The sequence below is a fragment of the Stegodyphus dumicola genome, chromosome 10, assembly GCF_044657685.1.
Source record: "Stegodyphus dumicola isolate Sdum_Otavi_A_Nest chromosome 10, ASM4465768v1".
Lineage (NCBI taxonomy): Eukaryota > Metazoa > Arthropoda > Arachnida > Araneae > Eresidae > Stegodyphus > Stegodyphus dumicola.
Genome location: NC_140777.1, coordinates 75784663 through 75802809, shown reverse-complemented (window position 1 = coordinate 75802809; position 18147 = coordinate 75784663). Strand labels below are relative to the sequence as shown.

The following is an 18147-nucleotide window of genomic DNA, read 5'->3' as shown; positions in this document are numbered from 1 at the left end:
GTAAAAGAGAAAGGCGTCACGTGACATCTAACATTTTATCCATCCCATCTGCCTTTCTACATGGTGTAGTATTGTAAAAGATGACTAAAGATTTTAGCTCCTTAAATGCTGAATGATGTATCTTTTCAATTACAGATTTTCTTAAAGGAAGATAGACAACTATTAAAAGATTTTCAGTAAGTGTAGATGGATTAGAAATACTCTAAATTAAATCTAGCATTTTGTAAGATCTCCTTAAAATAAAATTTACAATTACTTTAAAATTAATTATGTTTCAATGAATTAAAAACGTTGACTATATTTTATATGTAAAATTAGCAGATGTTCGAAAACTGATTCATAACATATGCCATTTTAATTAGCTTAAAATTAAGAGCTTTTAGAACAAATTTAGAAACCAACTAAAAGAAAAAAGGCATTAGTTTGGGGTTGCGACTATAGCGTGTTGAATTAAACAATATTGTTTTGTAAAATCTTCAGACTATAGTTGAATGTATTTATCACTAAAAGTCATTGGAAACATATATCTTGTAAGGATCTTAAGTTTTACTAACGTTTATTTTATTTTAAATCTTTACTATCACTTCTTATTTTCTACTTCCGTCCAGAATTAAAAGCTTTAACGTATTTATGCAAATTTGTCTGGCGAACGCCAAGTACTTAAGTTGTGGCTTTTTGCCAAGCGAGAGAGAGGAAGGAGTTAGTCGAAGCAGGCCGCTTGCCTTAGCAGTTTTACTCGGTTGCTGGTTGCCTTCCAGGCCAGAGGTGTAATCCTCTTGATAATTTTAAACGTATTGTAGTGTTAACAGTTCTCTGTACTACATACGGCTTCCTGTTAATATACGGCCAATCTTCCACGTAGGCCCTTGTTTATTATTCCAAAGTTAAGTTAGAGTTTAGTTAATATTTTTATATTCTTACGTTCAGACCACAAGTAGTTGGTCTCTGTATTCCCAAGTACGGAAATTATTGTAAAGAGTGAAAAATAAAGGATTTCGTATACCCTTCCTGTGTATCTTGTCTACTTCCCACATTTATTGGACATAGCTTTAGTAAGCTCCCTGTTCCGAGTCAGGTCTTTGTATGTTCCCCAAGCAAGTAAGGCGGAACACTGAACCTGATAATCTAAGATTAATATTTATGTAAATAAATAAAACACATCACTTCCTTTAAGAAGAATCTGATTGTAGAGGTCAGTTAAATGTTTATATTTAAATTTGCAAAACAGGTCAAATCATGTTTAAAGAATGGCTAGTGCATCGAATATTTATATTTCCGATTATGAGTCGATCGTTGTACAGTTCAAAAAGTAAGCTTTAGCTGTAAACATTCAGCCGAAACTGAAAACCTGCGTATCAGCCAAATTTAAAATCGCTAAAATAAATAATCGTCTATTTTTCTTATACCTATCACAAAAGCTAAAAGTAAGTACAAATTCATCTTCGATTTTTATTCAAAAACTAGCCGTGGTATCACCCTAAAAAAGAAAAGGTACTTTTTCTAACTAATAAAGGCTTCTCTTTATTATTTCTTCTAACCTAGAGGCATTTTCTCAGTTTGGTAACCATTTTTAAAATTAAAAAGATCTTTACTCTTAAACTGCGGTTATGTCTTTTCCGAGTAATGTACGGTTCATTTATGTTAAACAATGAAATCACGGCTCATATTAAAGCAATAATTTTAAAACATCTCGGCTCATGGTAAAGCATCAATATCCATTCGTATCTAAAGGTCACTCATCATCCTAAATATTAACAACTGAAACTATTTCCTTTATAGGAATTAATGTACAACAAATAATCTTGTAATAATTATTGCTATATAATTAGCACGCATAGTTGCTCGTTTAGATTTAAAATAATACCGTGTGCATAGGTTCATAATGCGAAATCAATGAAAATCATCATATCTAAGACAAAAAAGATAAACATAAAAATTAAAATCTGAAAGGTTTCAGATTTTTAATTACGTAAAAAGGGGCGTTTTTTAACGTTTTGTGTGTTGCCTTTAATTATTAAATATCGTGTTCTTTGCACTTAAACTATAAAATTCAGTTCAACAACTATGTCGCAAAATAATTTTAAAATAAGTATATCCTTAGAATTCCCGATACACAGTTCCGCGCGCTGGAGATAATTTTTTTTTTTTTTTTTTTTTTTTCCTCCGTAGAGTGTTGCTGAGTTTGTTAGTCAAAAATTCTTTAAAGTTTTACAAAATATGAAATCGATAATAAAACGAATACCAGATTTCAAATTTGGGCTTTCAGATGGCCATATTCGCAGTAGGATTACGTCATTCAAAATTGGATGGCTCTAGGTACCGTTGTTTTTTATCGCAATGCGAGAAACATACATACATTTATGCAGATTATTCATTATATAATTTCTTCAAATATAATACAGGGGCGATAGTATTTGGTGGCAACGATTTGAAAAGTGATACACCGTTTTATAGTGTTTCCGACGCAAAATTGCAAAACAAAAACAATAGTCCTTCAGGGACAAAGCCCCTTTAGGCTAATAAATAAGAAATAAGTTTCCCTCCCGACTTTCAAAATTTCTTTTCTACAACACAATGTTGTCATAGTTTCCTATAGGCCGAATTCTTGGCCCTATAAATCACTTGTTGCCAAACTTTGTTAATGACTGAGTAACGGAAAATAATTTAAAAAAAAATGCTTTCCGAAATTCTTGAATTCTGTGTAATGAGCTACTTTAAAACTTCTTCGAAAATCATATGGGTTTGATTATTATTAACCAGAGACACCCTAAATATTTTTTGTTCAGATAATTTGTTCGTGAACCAATCTGTTCGGAAATTCGTAATGCAAAGATGAAAGATGCCTGCACAGAAGAAAAAAAGTGAAAGCTATTTATTAATCGGTGAAATGCAGGGTAATGATTCTCGTACTTGCTTTAAACAAAGACTTCAGATAATTGCTAGAAAATCCTGAATCGGATACCGATGATAATGAGTTTCATTAATATATCTATTAGTGTTAAATAAAATAAAAATAATATTTTATTTATTTAGGCTATAAAGTCATTTTTGTGATCGAAATATTTGTGAATCATTCTGAACTTGTACTTGACAGAATCTCAGCTTTAGCATAAAAATATACTAAAAATTTTCGGCTTACGTACGAAAATATACGGCAAATGTTTTCTGCTTAATAAGACTAAAGGCAGAAATACTAGGCCATCGAAAACATGATTTACAAAATGTCATGAGTGGGGCTGGGTAAGATACGCAATGATTATATTCTTAAATGTTAGGAAAGAGGAGGTACTATGTAACATTGAGTATAGAGATGATATAAGCTTGTAATCATGTAATAATAAATTCATACATAAAACACAGAACGCTGAATGTTAAAGCAATAATAATACACATAGAACTTTTACTTTTGAAACAGCATTATCTTCTGTTATCTTATATTTCATCCACTTTATTTCATTTCACATAAAATGCAGTTTTAATCCTGATTTTGACATAAGAATATTGAACGTTTTAAAAACAACATTCCAGATAGAACAGAAATGAAATATTCCCATACTATGGGTATAAATTTGGATTGGGGACATACAGAAAATTTTGTTTTAGCGGTACGATTATTGACAAATTAAAAAATTATAGCCTAATTCATTTAGTATTTAAAATACATTACATTTATTTTGACAAGCATTAATATTTATGCTTACTCCCAAAATTACATTTGAGATACTTGTTTTTGCGTGCTTGGATGTCTGTAATTTTAATTTTACTATAAATTAACTTAGCATACCTAATCCATCAACAGCATTATTATCCGTAATAAATGTTTATTTCGCCATGAATAATAAAACAGCTCAAATTTTTAATTCCTTCTCCCACTGTAGTTTTCTTAATTGTGTAATACAATTTTTTTTCATATAATTTAGTATTAGGAAAGCTTCATCAATCAATACTCAGTTCAGTATTTTTCTTTCATTAAATTTCTATGTAAATATGTAAATTAATATTCTTTTTCATATAAATGAAGCCTTGAAATTTTTATCTTATTTCCCTTAGGTTCGCTTCAGTATGTTGGAAATATATAATGAGATAGTAAGAGACCTTCTAAATCTAACATGTACGAAAAAACGAGGCCTGAAAGTACGGGAACATCCAACAAAGGGCTTTTTTGGTAATGTTTTCACCCTTCTTATTCCTCCTACCGTAAATTAAGTAATTGCAGTAGGTTTTCGCAGATTTCTTAATAAATTTGATGCAACAAAACAATTAATTACGACACAAATACTATTTTTTTAATAATTTACTTGTGGCAACCTTTTCTCGTAATCTGCTATAAGATATATCTCACATCTTCTTGGCGTGCCTTTGTGGTGTAGTGGTTCTGCAAGCTGGGCCGGTATTCCAGAGGTTCGTGGTTCGATTCCCGGCGAAGGCGGATATTAATTTTTCATTCTGCCTGCTTCTAAAAATCCTAATGTTTCTACACTGGCGCCCGAAATAAAAAGGGTGTTGGATGATGATTCTCCACACCCAGGATTTGGCGATTGGGTCCCCTAAAAACCCTAATCGCCCTTTAAAAAAGGGGAGTATGTGAGGTATTTCTCCCGCCTTCCTAGCGTGCCTTCGTGGTGTAGTGGTTCTGCATGATAGGCCGGTATTCCAGAGGTCCCTGGTTCGATTCCCGCCGAAGACTATTGCTCATTTTTCATCTTGCCTGCTTCTAAAAAATACCTAATGTATCTACACTCCAAACTACACCTTTATTTCCAGGGAAAAAATTATTTGTTTTTTTCAAAGTAAAATATTTTCTCCTCTGTTTTTGTGTTATTTTCCATAGTTTGTCTTTATCTTTAGTCGACGATTTTAATAATCCGAAAGCACAGTCGTTCATCGGTGTCATACTTTTTAGGGAGATGTAAAAAATGAGCAATGCCCAAGCCAGGACTCGAACCTGGGCCTCTCGAGTGTGTTACCGTTGTACCGCGAAGGCATGAAGAAAGGAGTGAGAAAATACCTAATGTAATCCCCATTTTAAAGGTAATTGGGAATTAGGGGACCCAATAGCCAGATTCTGGTGGTGAAGAATCAACATCCATCGCTTTTTAATTCGAGCGTCTCTGTAGAGTCATTAGGATTTTGAAACAGGAGACGTGAAAGATACGCAATACCCTCGAAACCTGCAACTCCCGAATACTCGCAAATTGTGCTGCCGTTACACCACTAAGGCATGCAGAAAGGCGGGAGAAAATATTATAGTGTGACTCGGAGTTTGTTTCGGTGAAATTAAAATTATTTTATTTTATGTAGATAAGGAACTGAGATTTCCTTTTACTTTCTTGTACAAAGTAAAGGAAGTATTTTCATTGCGAAAACATTTCGGTTATCATACTTTAAAGAAAATATTCCATTTTGACCGCTGACGAACCCATTTTAACGATGTTTTGTGTGACATCTGCACATACTGTTATATAGATTATTTCACGTGAGAGGATCGAATAAACACAAAAAAAAATAACTTATCTGTTAAAGACATCTTGAAGTGGAGGACTCGTATCTTAATAAGCGTTGACGTCGGCCGGGCTCATCTTTACACTGGTACGTTATTTTACCACTGTAGAACAGAAACAGGAGCACTGCTGCCCAGGACGGCTATCCGCTTGGTCTTGAAAGTCTAAGGTCAACACGCAGGTAACTCGTTCAAATTTTGCCTCTTTACCAGAACGCGGCAAGGGAGCGTGTTTGCAGCTTCCGGCCAGAAACGTTTTTTCTAGGCAATTACGGCTCGCCTGTTCTTACTCATCCCAAGAGCAAGCTTCACGAGTAACGTCCAAAGTAAGTTCCACCCGCCAGTCAGTAAGTCTCGCCTCTTAACCAAAACGCGGCAGGGAAGCATATTTGCCGCTCCTCGCCGGGAAACATCTCTCGTCGTGAATTACATCTTGCCTCTCTCTTTCAAGCCCGTTTTCAAGAGTAACCTCCAAAAGTCCAGCAAGCCCGTAAGTAAGAGAGTGAATCCAACTCGAATTTCCTTCGTCTCCTTCACAAACGCGGGCTCCCACTATGGCTTCACTTATCGCCCCCTTAATTTTGGCAAAATTTTCGTTTTCAACCCCTGAATGCGGAAATAAGGGTGATCGCGCATGCGCGCCCTTCTTCACTTAGCCAACAACCGGACCCTCAATCGCCAAAAAACCTGAATGACTTACATTGAAAGACAAGTAGCAACCTTTGACCTTTTTTGTCACGTACTTCCTCTCTTAAGGTCAACTCCACAATGAAAAATCCTTCTAGAACATTCTAAAGGACAAAGCGCGCGAAATCATGACTTGGCAAAAATTGCCTCCCTTTCCCTGCTTCTTTCACAATGAATCAAAGCTTGTACAAAATTTGCAAATAAAAGAAAATAAATAATATTCTTTTAAACTAAATAATATTCCCAGAAGCATCTGTTTTTCCCAAAAATTAAAGCCTTAAAATAAATAATTCAGAATCAAATAAAATTAAAATTTCCATAAATCAGAAAATCATTCACCTAGTTTTTATACCGCTATCAGACAAATTCTCTACACAACAATACTCACTCTTTGGTTGCAATCGGCCACATTAAATGACCTGAAATTTTTCGAGATTGCAATACTTCCATTACTTCGCACAAGAAAGTAAAAATAATTAACAATGAAGAATTTTACAACTTTTTACAAGTCTACAATTTTTTTTTTCTTTTTTACTATAGCTGAAGGACTAAGCACAACTCTAGTCACCAGTTACAAAGATATAGAAACACAGTTAGATCTAGGCACAACGAATAGGAGTATTGCTTCCACAAATATGAATGCTACAAGCAGGTAAAACAGTCTTATATTTTTACAGCATTTTAAACATCGTTTCAACATTTGCAGTCATTGTTGAAGATTTGAAAACTTTCAAGGATAAAAACTAATATGGCAGAGACATGATTATGCATTGAATCTGAGAACTACTTACTAAAAAGTTTATAATGGTAAAATCCACTTATATATAATTTAGGAAGCAGCGTAAAGGAATAAAATTACTTTAAAGTTCATCTATCTTACATTTAATTTATATTTAACTTTAAAAACGAATATAAGGTGATTTTTAACTGAATTTATAACTAAGAGACAAATGGCGTACCATTCCTTTAAATAACTTTTATTACGTAGTCGGAATTGAATTAAATGCATGTATTTTTAGAGCTTTCCAAGTTTTCTTCCTTGTATAAAATATTTATCATTCTTTGACTATTTTAACGCTATTTAGGTATGTTGATAATTGGATCCTAAACAAATTATCATAAAATTCTTTCCGTGATAATATATTGTTCTAATGCTAAACTTTTGGAAAATTCCATTCTGATACAATATGGATTATCCTGCGTATCCTTGAAAGTTGTAATGTAATCAGCAGTTACTTAATCGTAACTCAGCAGAATAATCTACATAGCAAAAGATAAAAGTGTTAAGCCTACAAAAATTGCAATCAAGGGATTACCGACTAAGTGCACAACAGAAGAAATCAACTCTGAACTCACTGATCTAAATTTTAAGATCTTGAAAGTCACGCAACTATAAAACTAAATCCCTGATTCCTAAATTTTAGGTACAACTTCTTACCACCCTAATGTCAATTACATAACATATGTTACCGTGAAAGACCGAAATTGGAGAATGTCGACTTTCACCAGAGAATGTCAACATTCACCAAATACGTCGATGAAAGATCGAATATTTCTTTACATTCTTGTACATTCGGACCCTCACCGCTGTATGTCGACAATCACAGATATGCTCTGGTGTAGGTCGAAAACAGAGGAGTATATGTACACGCTGCCATTCCAAAAGGAAGTGTTCTACAAATAAATGCAGTTGTAAAAGCAAGGGCCTCTTGTGCAATTCAAAGTGTCATAATAGTTTAAGTTGTTGCAATAAATAAGATTTGAATCACATAATTTAGTAAGTTTATAACTTTCTTATTTTGAATTTACAGTGTTCATCCTTAGTTTTCCTTTCTTATTTTGAATTTACAGTGTGTTTTAAGTTCTTATATTCTTAAGTTCTTATTCTGAGCCTCAAGTGCATTTTTTCGCGAATGAATTACGGAGAAGGAAATATAATATTCTTATATGTTCAACATTCACCATTAGTACATGGTGAAAGTTGACATTCACCGGTGTCAGTCAGAAATAAGAGTATTTGGAAAATATTTCGGACATACACCGAGCGACTATGTGAATGTTGACATTCACCGTTGAAAGTCGACATTCTCCAGATTTTGGTGTTTCACCGTAACATATATACAACTGATAGGTTATTTACTGCCAAAGTATAGGGCATATATCTAAAACTGTAGACTGTCACCATACCGCGTGAAATGTGCAAAATCCCATACCTCAAACAAATGTGAGCTAAAACACATTGAAAACCAACCTACTATAATTGCTCTAATAATCACGTAAATTCCTAATCGTGGATGTGAACATTTCAGAAAATTTAGGGAAAAGGGGCTCCTATTCACGTTACTCTTAAAAAAATACCATGAAAAATACCCAAGCACTCAGTTTGTTCACGTAAGTTCGAAACCGGGCCGAACTACTAGTATTCAGCTGTCTTAAACAGACGGACGCTTGTTGCGCCTGCTTGGAAACAGGAAAGAGCTTACCAGTAAATCTAGATCTTCTGTAAGATTTCGAAGGTGATGGATTACAACAGTCTTGAATCTTGCTATGATTTTAGTAAGTAGCTGAGTCGCTTATTCTATAGAGATTTGTACCAAGCATTTTACTGTCTGCTCACAGATACTTATAATTTTCATATTACAAAAACACAGGTACTTCATATATTCATTCCGCTTAGCAGTTGTAAAGTTTGCATTTAGTAATATTGTTTGCATATGTACAGGGTAACCAGACTGTCCCTTTACACGTGCAATCACTTCATTGTAACTTTAATAACACTTTCAGTTATTTGTTTAAAACGTCCATATGTTCACCACATTATCCCTGCACAGCTTGATTTGCCTGAAAGTCCTCCTTTTCATGTGCTTTAGCAGCTGAGTTGTCACATGCTGGAAGCACATTTGCCCACACAGCATCATGCCCACGTACCGCTTCTTCCTGAGATACGATTTGATTGTTTTCTATAGAGCACTGCCTGGTGTTATAAGTTCCGGACTTCAAAGTGGCCAATGATAAGGAACTAGTTGAATTTGAGAATCCGCGTCCTATCCTCCAGCCAGGGAACAATTCATTCAGGCGTTTACGAACAGCAAGTGCTAAGAGGGCGGAAGCTTCACTGCGTTCGTAAATAACCGTGCCATTGATTCCCAAATTCTGCAGCTGTGGAAGAAGCCAGTCATTCAACATCTCCAGATAAGTAGCCTGGTTAACGGAAGCCTCAGAGAAGGACAGATGAAAGATGGGTTCTTCAGTCATTCCCGCTCAGACCTTGCTTCTAAACGTGATTCAAATCTGATGACTTGGTATCTCCTCATCGAACCATTATCATGTCATAGTTTCAGTGCTGTCCTTCCGGTCATGGACCGACACAATTTTGTCACTGAGCGCTCCTCCTTAGTAAAGTCACAGGCATCTGCCGTTGTGCTTCACCAGTGACAGCGACAATGTCTTCCACAGAGACAATCACCTGGTCAAAGCACAGACTTTATTCTCCTCTCTGGGAAAAAGCGCGGCAGTCACCCGGTAATAACTTTGAAATTCACGTGATGAACACTGTAACCATATCAATGATCAGGATGGGAGACTCAAATCTTAAATATCTATCCATAAAAATCCATGTTACACTGTTACATGCATTTACACTCATGTCCATAAATTAAGGATAATGCAAAATCAGGCAAAGGAAGAGTTAGAAGCAAACCAAATTTGACTTATTTGTAAAGCTTATTTATTAAACAAAAGGTAAAGAGCAAAAACGATGCTATATGTTTGATATTATTAAAAAAATTAGCGATTTTTTCTCCCTGGAGCAAATTACAAAAAAAAACCTATTTACAAAAAACCAATATTACATGGTTGGTATTATTGTTAATACATTGTACGTCTCCCAGACGATGCAATACAGTCCGTACAACGTCTAGGCAGGCTGAGTATCAAATTATCGATCTTATTTTGGGGGATATTACACCACTCAGAAAGCAATGTTCTCCATCAATGCTCTCCGAAGTTCCGGTAGACATGTAGGAGGAGGTTGACGAGCTGCAACTCGTCGTCCAAGCATGTCCCACACGGGCTCTACTAGATTCAAGTAGGGTGAGAATACTGGCCAGTCCATACGGGTGATATCCCCCGATTGAAGGCATTCGCTTACGATGTTTGCATGTGAGGACGGGCGTAGTCATCCATAAACACAAATTGTGCGCCCATGGCGCCCCGAAACAAACGTACATGTTCTTTCAGAATGACGTTCCGATAGATTTGGCTTTTCGTGGTTCCAATTTGAACATGCAAGGTCAGTTCTGGAACCCAGAATAATTCCACCCCAAACGAGCACTCCTGCACCACCGTAACGGTGTCGTTCAATGATGTTTTCTTGGTGGTAACGAGTACCTGGAGCTCTCCATATGAAAGTCCGGCGAGAATCAGACTGCAAGCTAAACCTGGACTCGTCGGAAAACATCACACAAGCCCACTGTTGCGGTGTCCACAATGCATGCTCTCTACTCCAGGCTAACCGCAGGCGACAGTGAGTTGCAGTAAGTGGAACGCATCTGACAGGTCTACGAGCATATAGACCAATCTGCCCTAAGCGTCTGTACACGGTCTGCCTTGAAATTGTCGTACCAGCTGGCGAGACAGGTCTGAGGATGTGCTCCGCCTGTTTCTTTTGGCAGTAACTGCCAAATACCAGTCTTCATTCCGCGTTGTAACTCTGGGGCGACCTGTGCTGTAACGTCTGCTCACATTACCATCATCTTGGAATCGTTGCCAAAGCCTGGAGATGACACTCTGGGCAATTTCAAGTTCGTTTTATACTTCCACTTGGGTACGCCCACATTCCAGACGGCCGATAATTCTACCACGTAAAAAATCATCCAAATGCGTCCTTTGTGTCATAACTATTCAGTTATTGCACTGAAATGCTTATAAAGCGCCTGCGAACAATTTTACTTCTTTGCCTGTATTCCTTATATATCACTTTCTTACACTCTTGTCAATGTGACGTACCATCGGTGTCATGTGGTTACTTCCTGAAATTTTCATATGATTTTTGAAGATATGTGTAGTGATTTTACAGGTGATATATTTATTTTAGAGTTCGATTTCCGAGTGACTCCGAATTATCTTTAATTTATGGACATGAGTGTAGTTCAGGTGTAAAAGGACTTCCTAGCCCACTTTTAGAAAATAATGCTTGCGACATTACGATTGCTACCAACAGACATTATAAAATAAAATTAATTCATGTTTTATTTCAAAATTTAAATATTTTTAACAAAACACAAGATTTGCTGCATAATTCACCTCTATTTTTTATCAGTTTTTATAAACTTTGCAAAATTTCTATAAATTCTACTTTCTGAGACTTTTCTTGCTACATTAGATTTAAGAGGACTCAAATCACGAACGATATTCTACGAAAGTGTGAAATCCTTCTTGTTTCCTCAGTTCTGAGCGAATCGAAACCAAGACTGCTCTCCTATTTCTAACATTTATGGAAACTTATTTGTGCTGGTAAACATGAAAATTTCTTAATTTCCTACTTTCTCAATATGTTACATTTTCAGAAAGACACAGGACAAGCATACATGAAGTGAATCAAATTTTATATTATAAAAATTTATAGATGTTTTTATTGCATACTTTATGTTTGTTTTTACAGTTACCTTTCAACTAAAATTTTATTTAACGCTTATACATTGCTTTGTTGATTTTCTAAATTTTTTATAAGTTTGATGTTTCGAATTTTCTTTGTATGGTTTCTGACCGACAGCTGCCGATAATTTTATATTCAGTTTACGCATTTTGATGCTACTCTTTATTATTATAATTTTAAATTATAGAGTAATAATATACATTTAAGTAAGATTTATTGTATTTTAAAATTGAACACAAAATTATGGCGATTTGACGTAAACAGAAAAAAAAATAATATTTATTTAACAATAATATATGAGTTCACTTCGAGTACTAAAAGAGCAGAGTAAAAGATAATTCCCTTTACTAAAATTTCCAAATATATAATATAATAATAATATATTATAATATATACTTTTTATATATACTTTTTATAATGCCATTTATACAAACATTTTGACCCTCTTTGTTAAACCACCGGTATCATTGAAATTTATAGAGATAATTTAAACTTAAAAACTGGAATTAATAAAACTCAGAAAACAGATACAATTATCAGGGATATTTTTAGATGGAACAATGAATATGTAAGTATCATATTTTTCGTTCCAACTCGATTTTCTTAAATTCTTTTGCTCTTACATATTTTTTACATGTTTCAAGATAATGAAGATTTTTAGAAAGCATTTTATTTTCTTTTCAGCCGTGCCCATACAATTGTAGGAATTACATTAGTCCAAAAATCAAGAAACATAAAAGGACAGGAAACAGCCAAGACTTCTGTTGTGAACCTTGTAGATTTAGCTGGCAGGTGAGTGGAAAGTTTGTAGGGTTTATATTTATTTTAACTAACATTTATTTTAAGCTATCTTTCCTGTCAAGCCTTTACTTTCCCCTGGAATTGCCAATGCCAGAGTATGTAAATTTTAGTAGAACGCGCAAAGTATTCAAATTTTTTAGCAGAAGTAATTTGAGTTAAATAGACGGGAAACGAGTTTGTAGGTGTGCTTTCTTGATTCACGAGCGTGAAGGTTGCTAGGTAGAAATTTAAGAACCGCGCGTTTCAGCCTGTGAGCCTACTTCGGCAGTTAGTTGAATCTTTCAACTTCTTATTCAGAAAGTTTGCTGAAATATCAGCTGTATCTTAGAACGCGGTTAAGTTAGTCACGTTTATAGAGCCTCGTAGGTAGTGACCTTGTTATTTATTCATCCTAATTATTTATTTTTTAGTTGTACTTTCTTATTTTTATTTAACCGCCGGGTCGGCGTAGTTTGTGAGCGTCAAGTGAACGCATCTGTAACTTCTAAAGTGGAATAAAAAGGGAGTTAATTCCTAAGAGTTTGTGTAATTCCAGTTCATAGCAGTCACTACTACGGTTGCGGGCAAGTTGGGGCCACGCTACATCACAAGTTAATGCTTAGAAAATGGAGAAAATTTTTAGCCTTTTGAATACAATACTTCTATGCTTTTCTAAGATAGTTATACCATATATATTACATAAAAAAGGAACTGGAAAAGCAGTGACATGTAACAGGCATAATTTAAGTAAATTAGAATAATGGTTCCGGAATTCTTCTGAAATTAATTTAACAATATTACTGAAAGTTCCACTTTTATTTATATTGTTTATATGTGTTTTTTCTATATGACAAACTGATCTTAATGTTACCAAATTGATCTTTTAAGTAATAGGTTAATTCGTTGTTTAATTATTGTAGCGAACGAGCCTCTGCAACTGGTGCAACAGGTGACAGATTGAAAGAAAGTGCAGCGATCAACCAATCACTTTCTTGCCTTGGAAACTGTATACATTCGTTGGCCGAAAGGGCTACCGGACGTAATATCAGGGGTAGGTATAAGACCAAATTTTCTGCAAAAAAATATCAGTTTTCTTTTCCCATCTTTATTTTTAAAGCATATGAAATTTAAAATCACAGACATAACGAGTTTAGCAATCCACCGCTGGTCATTTTCACTTCCTTGTACGAAATAAAGGAAGCATTCCTCGGAGCCAGCACAAGCCGGACGTATGATCAAAAAATGGGACTGGCCAGAAGAAAACAAATATAAGCAAAAACATATAAAGTCCAAAATCTCAGTCTCAGTGCCGAATTTCAATTCTGTCTTATTTTTGTATTTATAATCTCCATTATTGTCTCTGCAAAATCTTTGAAATTTGAAAAGTTCCTTTTAAAATCTTCCTAAGACTAGAAACAACATATAAGATTTTTGGCTTAAACTTGTAAACCGGAAGTGATACTTTACTTGAAACTCTGAGCAGACTGTCGAAAAAAATATATATTATGAGATAATTCAAAACTTCTCAGATTTAGAATTTTTTCTCAAATCTATTTGATTCCAGATGAGTTATATACCGTATACCCTCCCACCCTTCCAGGATTCTCATTCTTTAACCTTAGAATGGCCATTACGAATGATTATTTACGTTTTCAAGAACTCCTTTTCGGTTTTTGAAATCATTATCATTTGAAGTTTTGCTGCATTGCATTCTGTTATCCAATACACATTGTGTTTCTGCAGTTGTTCTTAATAAACCTTTTTTTTTTTTTTTTTTTTTTTTTTTTTGGTTTCTGGTTTAGTTTATTTTAGTTACAGAAAGACATGAGGATTATCTTCCTAAGGCAAGGGATCCATGTTAAGAAAAACAGGCTCTCATTCAGGTTACACGTGTAAAAAACAATGAAACTTCCATACAGATTGTTCGTTCGCCGGGAAACCGGTAATGAGCTCTGTTACTGATGCAGATTCGAAAGTAACATTGTTTTGATATGTGAAAAAAATCATTTCGTTTTCTAACTTTCAATTTTATATCCCGGCAATTGCTTAATTATTTGGTATTTCATACCTTTCTAAATACAATATTTCATTCAATAATTTATCTAGTCATTCATCGCGAGTTCCTTAAATGTGTATCTTAGAAAAAAAAAGCACGATTATTTGATTATTAAAATATATTTTTAATTCTTCAAAAATATATTTATAATCATATGGAACGCCATTAACAAAATTTATGGCACCTATATATACAAAATCCTAGAATATTTATGGAATAAAAGGCATTTTCTGGGACATTGCCTTGAAATGCGGGATTGCTCTGCACAATCCGGGATTTCTGGTCATTTTATTTCGCAGCACTCTATTTCATCATAATTTCCTCTGCCTTTTTTTCCTCTTGAATTTCTAAAGGTTGAATATATTATTATCAATGTTACATATTTATGTAAATATGATGCAAAATATTGCTTAAAATATGAATCCATTAATTCATAATTATAAAGAAATAAGTCAATTAATAATTATAAAATAAGTTATTTAAATCTTTACTTCATTTCTGCAAAAGAATGGCGTAAAATGTAACAAACCTTAGTGCTAGTAAAAATAAAACTAATTAATGATAATCCTAGTAATACGTTATGGTCTTGGCGTGAATGTGAAAATTTTCGCCAACGTCAAAATGTCGCGTTTGATGCTCATCGTAGCGTCGCCAAAATTCGCCAGTGTGCATCGTATAGTATTATGAAACCTTAATTTACTTTTTAAAATATTAATGTAGTTAAGAAAAATAGCCATGAGCCTGATATCTAACAAAAATTTTGAACTATATGTAACAGAATTTTACGAGATGCTACACGACTTTTCATAGCAATGAATTGAATAAGGGAAGTACTCACTCACCAAGCAAATCTCAAGAAAAAATGCTTTAACAAAGCCAATAGCATCAAATATATACTAGTATACTGTTTCTTGGCTTGATATTTGCTCTCCAGTATTGTTATCAGGCATAAGCCTTTTAATTTTCTTTTAATATTTTGAGACAAAATTTAGTTTCCAGACGCTGCCCCCCCGGCACAGCACTTAATATCAACACGATAACGGCCCCACAGCGAAGGCAACGGACACGACAGTACCAGTACGGTCCCTGCCAAGCCTGCGCCTACCATAGGATGGACCTATAGTTCTAGTCCTGTGAAGTCTGCTTATATACCCAACAAATCGAAGCTGACAGGACACAAGTCCAGTCAGTGGTCTGGGAAAACCCCGGGTCTCCTCCCATAAATGGTCGGTTCCAGAAATTCACACCAGTCGATCCCTTGGGATGGGTTGCTCAGCGTCATTAGCCTATACGAGCCAAGGCCTGGACCAAGGCGCCGTATAGTTTCCAGCGGGGCCACGAGGAGGCTGACGCTGAGCTGTGGAAGACGCAAGCAGGCGAACCTGAAGCTCCTACAGTCCCTGCCCATCGATCAAACGCCGGGTCTCCTGCCTTCCGCCACTGTCTACGACGATCTCCCGCGCACGGTTCACGCCGCCTACAGTGGTTTCCAGTTGGTTCTGGACATCCGATCCCCGACCGGCAGATTGGTCATCGGATCAAACGCCAGATCTCTTCCCGCTACGCGGTCCGTTCTGGACATTTGTCCTCGGGAGGCCAATCGCCACCCGCCAGACACTATTACAGAAGAAGCGGTTTGTTAGGGTGAAAGATAATGAGATTTAATCAGGAAAAATAGCATAGATGCATAATAATGGCTTAAGAAAGAGTACAGTCCCAATACAGACACGGATGCCAAAGTTTACATATCATGTTGAAAGCACAAAACTGAAGTAGTTACTCAGACGAACACAGACTGAAGTGTTACGCCGAACTGCCGGGAAAAACTCGTCTTTCCCCGTCAGTCTGTAGGTTTGCCAAACAGGTTTACTATCTTTGTTTAGTTTTTCGCCAATCGGCGGTTTTCTCTAGAGTTTTTGAGTCTGAATCACCTGTTTGACGCTGCTGCTGCAAATTCTACGATACAGGGTCCTCTAAAATAAAATTTCAATCGGATATCCATATATGGATCATGTTAAGAAAACTGACTGCAGGTCTCTGCGTCCGTCAAAGTACTGTCCTAGAGCTTCGACCTGTACTTTTACGAGAATAAGTACTAAATCACGATCAGCGATGACACTGAAAGCATTAAGTAATCTCCTCAAGCGTGAATTTCATATAAAAATGTCATATATTCTACTAAAACGTTTGCTTGAATGTTGTCCATATCACATTTTCATATTTGGCTGTATGTAAGTTATATTCGTGATTTATGTACTTTTTCGTTTATTTATTACATATTTGTATGTATACGGAAATTAATTCGTAAATATAGCTCAAAAACGTCAAACGTGTTTCCTACTTGAGAAATGGTGTATATCAATGAATTTGTGTTGTAGTCAGTGAAATGGAAAATAATTTTCAATGTCTGAAATTTATCTGATGGAAATTTATAACGAGATAACCTTATTTCCTCCCAGATGTTTCATTAGGCAACTTTTCTGTGCCAATTGAGAATTTTCAAGTTTTCTAATGCTAACACTTCATTTTTCTTTCTTTAGTTCAGTCCGTTAAATATTTTGAATCTTTTTTTAATTTCTGACGCTGCTAATACATATTAGTTTTAAAGATTAAAATAGTAATTACATTGAAATCTCTTTTTAGTTCCTTATTGGGATTCAGCATGGACCTGTAAATACAAAATCTAGTAAATGCATTGTCAAAGGTATAAGCCATTATCTTTATTATGAATTTATCAAGGACAACCCCCGTTTTTATTATTCATGATATAAAATTATAGATGGATTCCGTAAAGAGAATATTTTAATGCATTGTTCTTATTAAACTACGTAATAAATTATTGTTCTCCTTTTAGTTTATTAATCATTTTATGAGTTTTAAATAAGAGATTATTTTTTAAAATCTTTTTTATATATTTTTTATTTAGTTCCTTACCGTGATTCAGTTCTAACTCGCCTTTTAATGAATGCTCTTGGAGGAAACAGCAAGACTGTAATGGTAAGCCATAATCACAAATTACACTATTGTTTATTAATCATACATAACAGTTTTGCACACTATTATTCACTATTATATTTACTCACTCACGCATTACTCATAGAATACTCATTTTATAATATTGGCTAAAAAAAATTATTTCTTATAATTTACATAGTCTACCTGAGTATCCAAATTTCATTTCATCTTTTGACGGTAAGTACTTGCGCAATAACAGGTAGACCAATCCATCTTGATAGAAAACACCACTACAACTTTTAACGAGTATCTCTGGGGAATATATTCAGTAGTCTTCTCTTTCTTTTTTATCAACTCTGAAAAAGACTTTTAGGTGGGTAGTTTTTTGCGTGTGTTTAATCCTCTTAAATGCGATTATCCTCAAATATTATCCAAGCTTTGTCTAGGTTTCGAGCCCATACCCATCGAAATTGTAGTTGCTTTCATTCGTAATAATGAAATACTGAGATTGAT

At 34.8% G+C, this 18147-nt stretch overlaps 1 protein-coding gene across 1 annotated transcript in view; it reads left to right on the top strand.

Moving 5' to 3' along the window:
* The window catches only part of LOC146995004 (kinesin-like protein KIF28), a 69079-nt gene that overhangs the window by 28450 nt on the left and 22482 nt on the right, over positions 1-18147 (top strand). The window contains exons 5-9 of the mRNA XM_085825131.1: positions 4051-4165; positions 6728-6839; positions 12528-12635; positions 13544-13674; positions 17606-17676. Of these exons, the coding sequence (XP_085681257.1) occupies positions 4051-4165; positions 6728-6839; positions 12528-12635; positions 13544-13674; positions 17606-17676 (537 nt within the window). The remainder of the gene's footprint in view (positions 1-4050; positions 4166-6727; positions 6840-12527; positions 12636-13543; positions 13675-17605; positions 17677-18147) is intronic.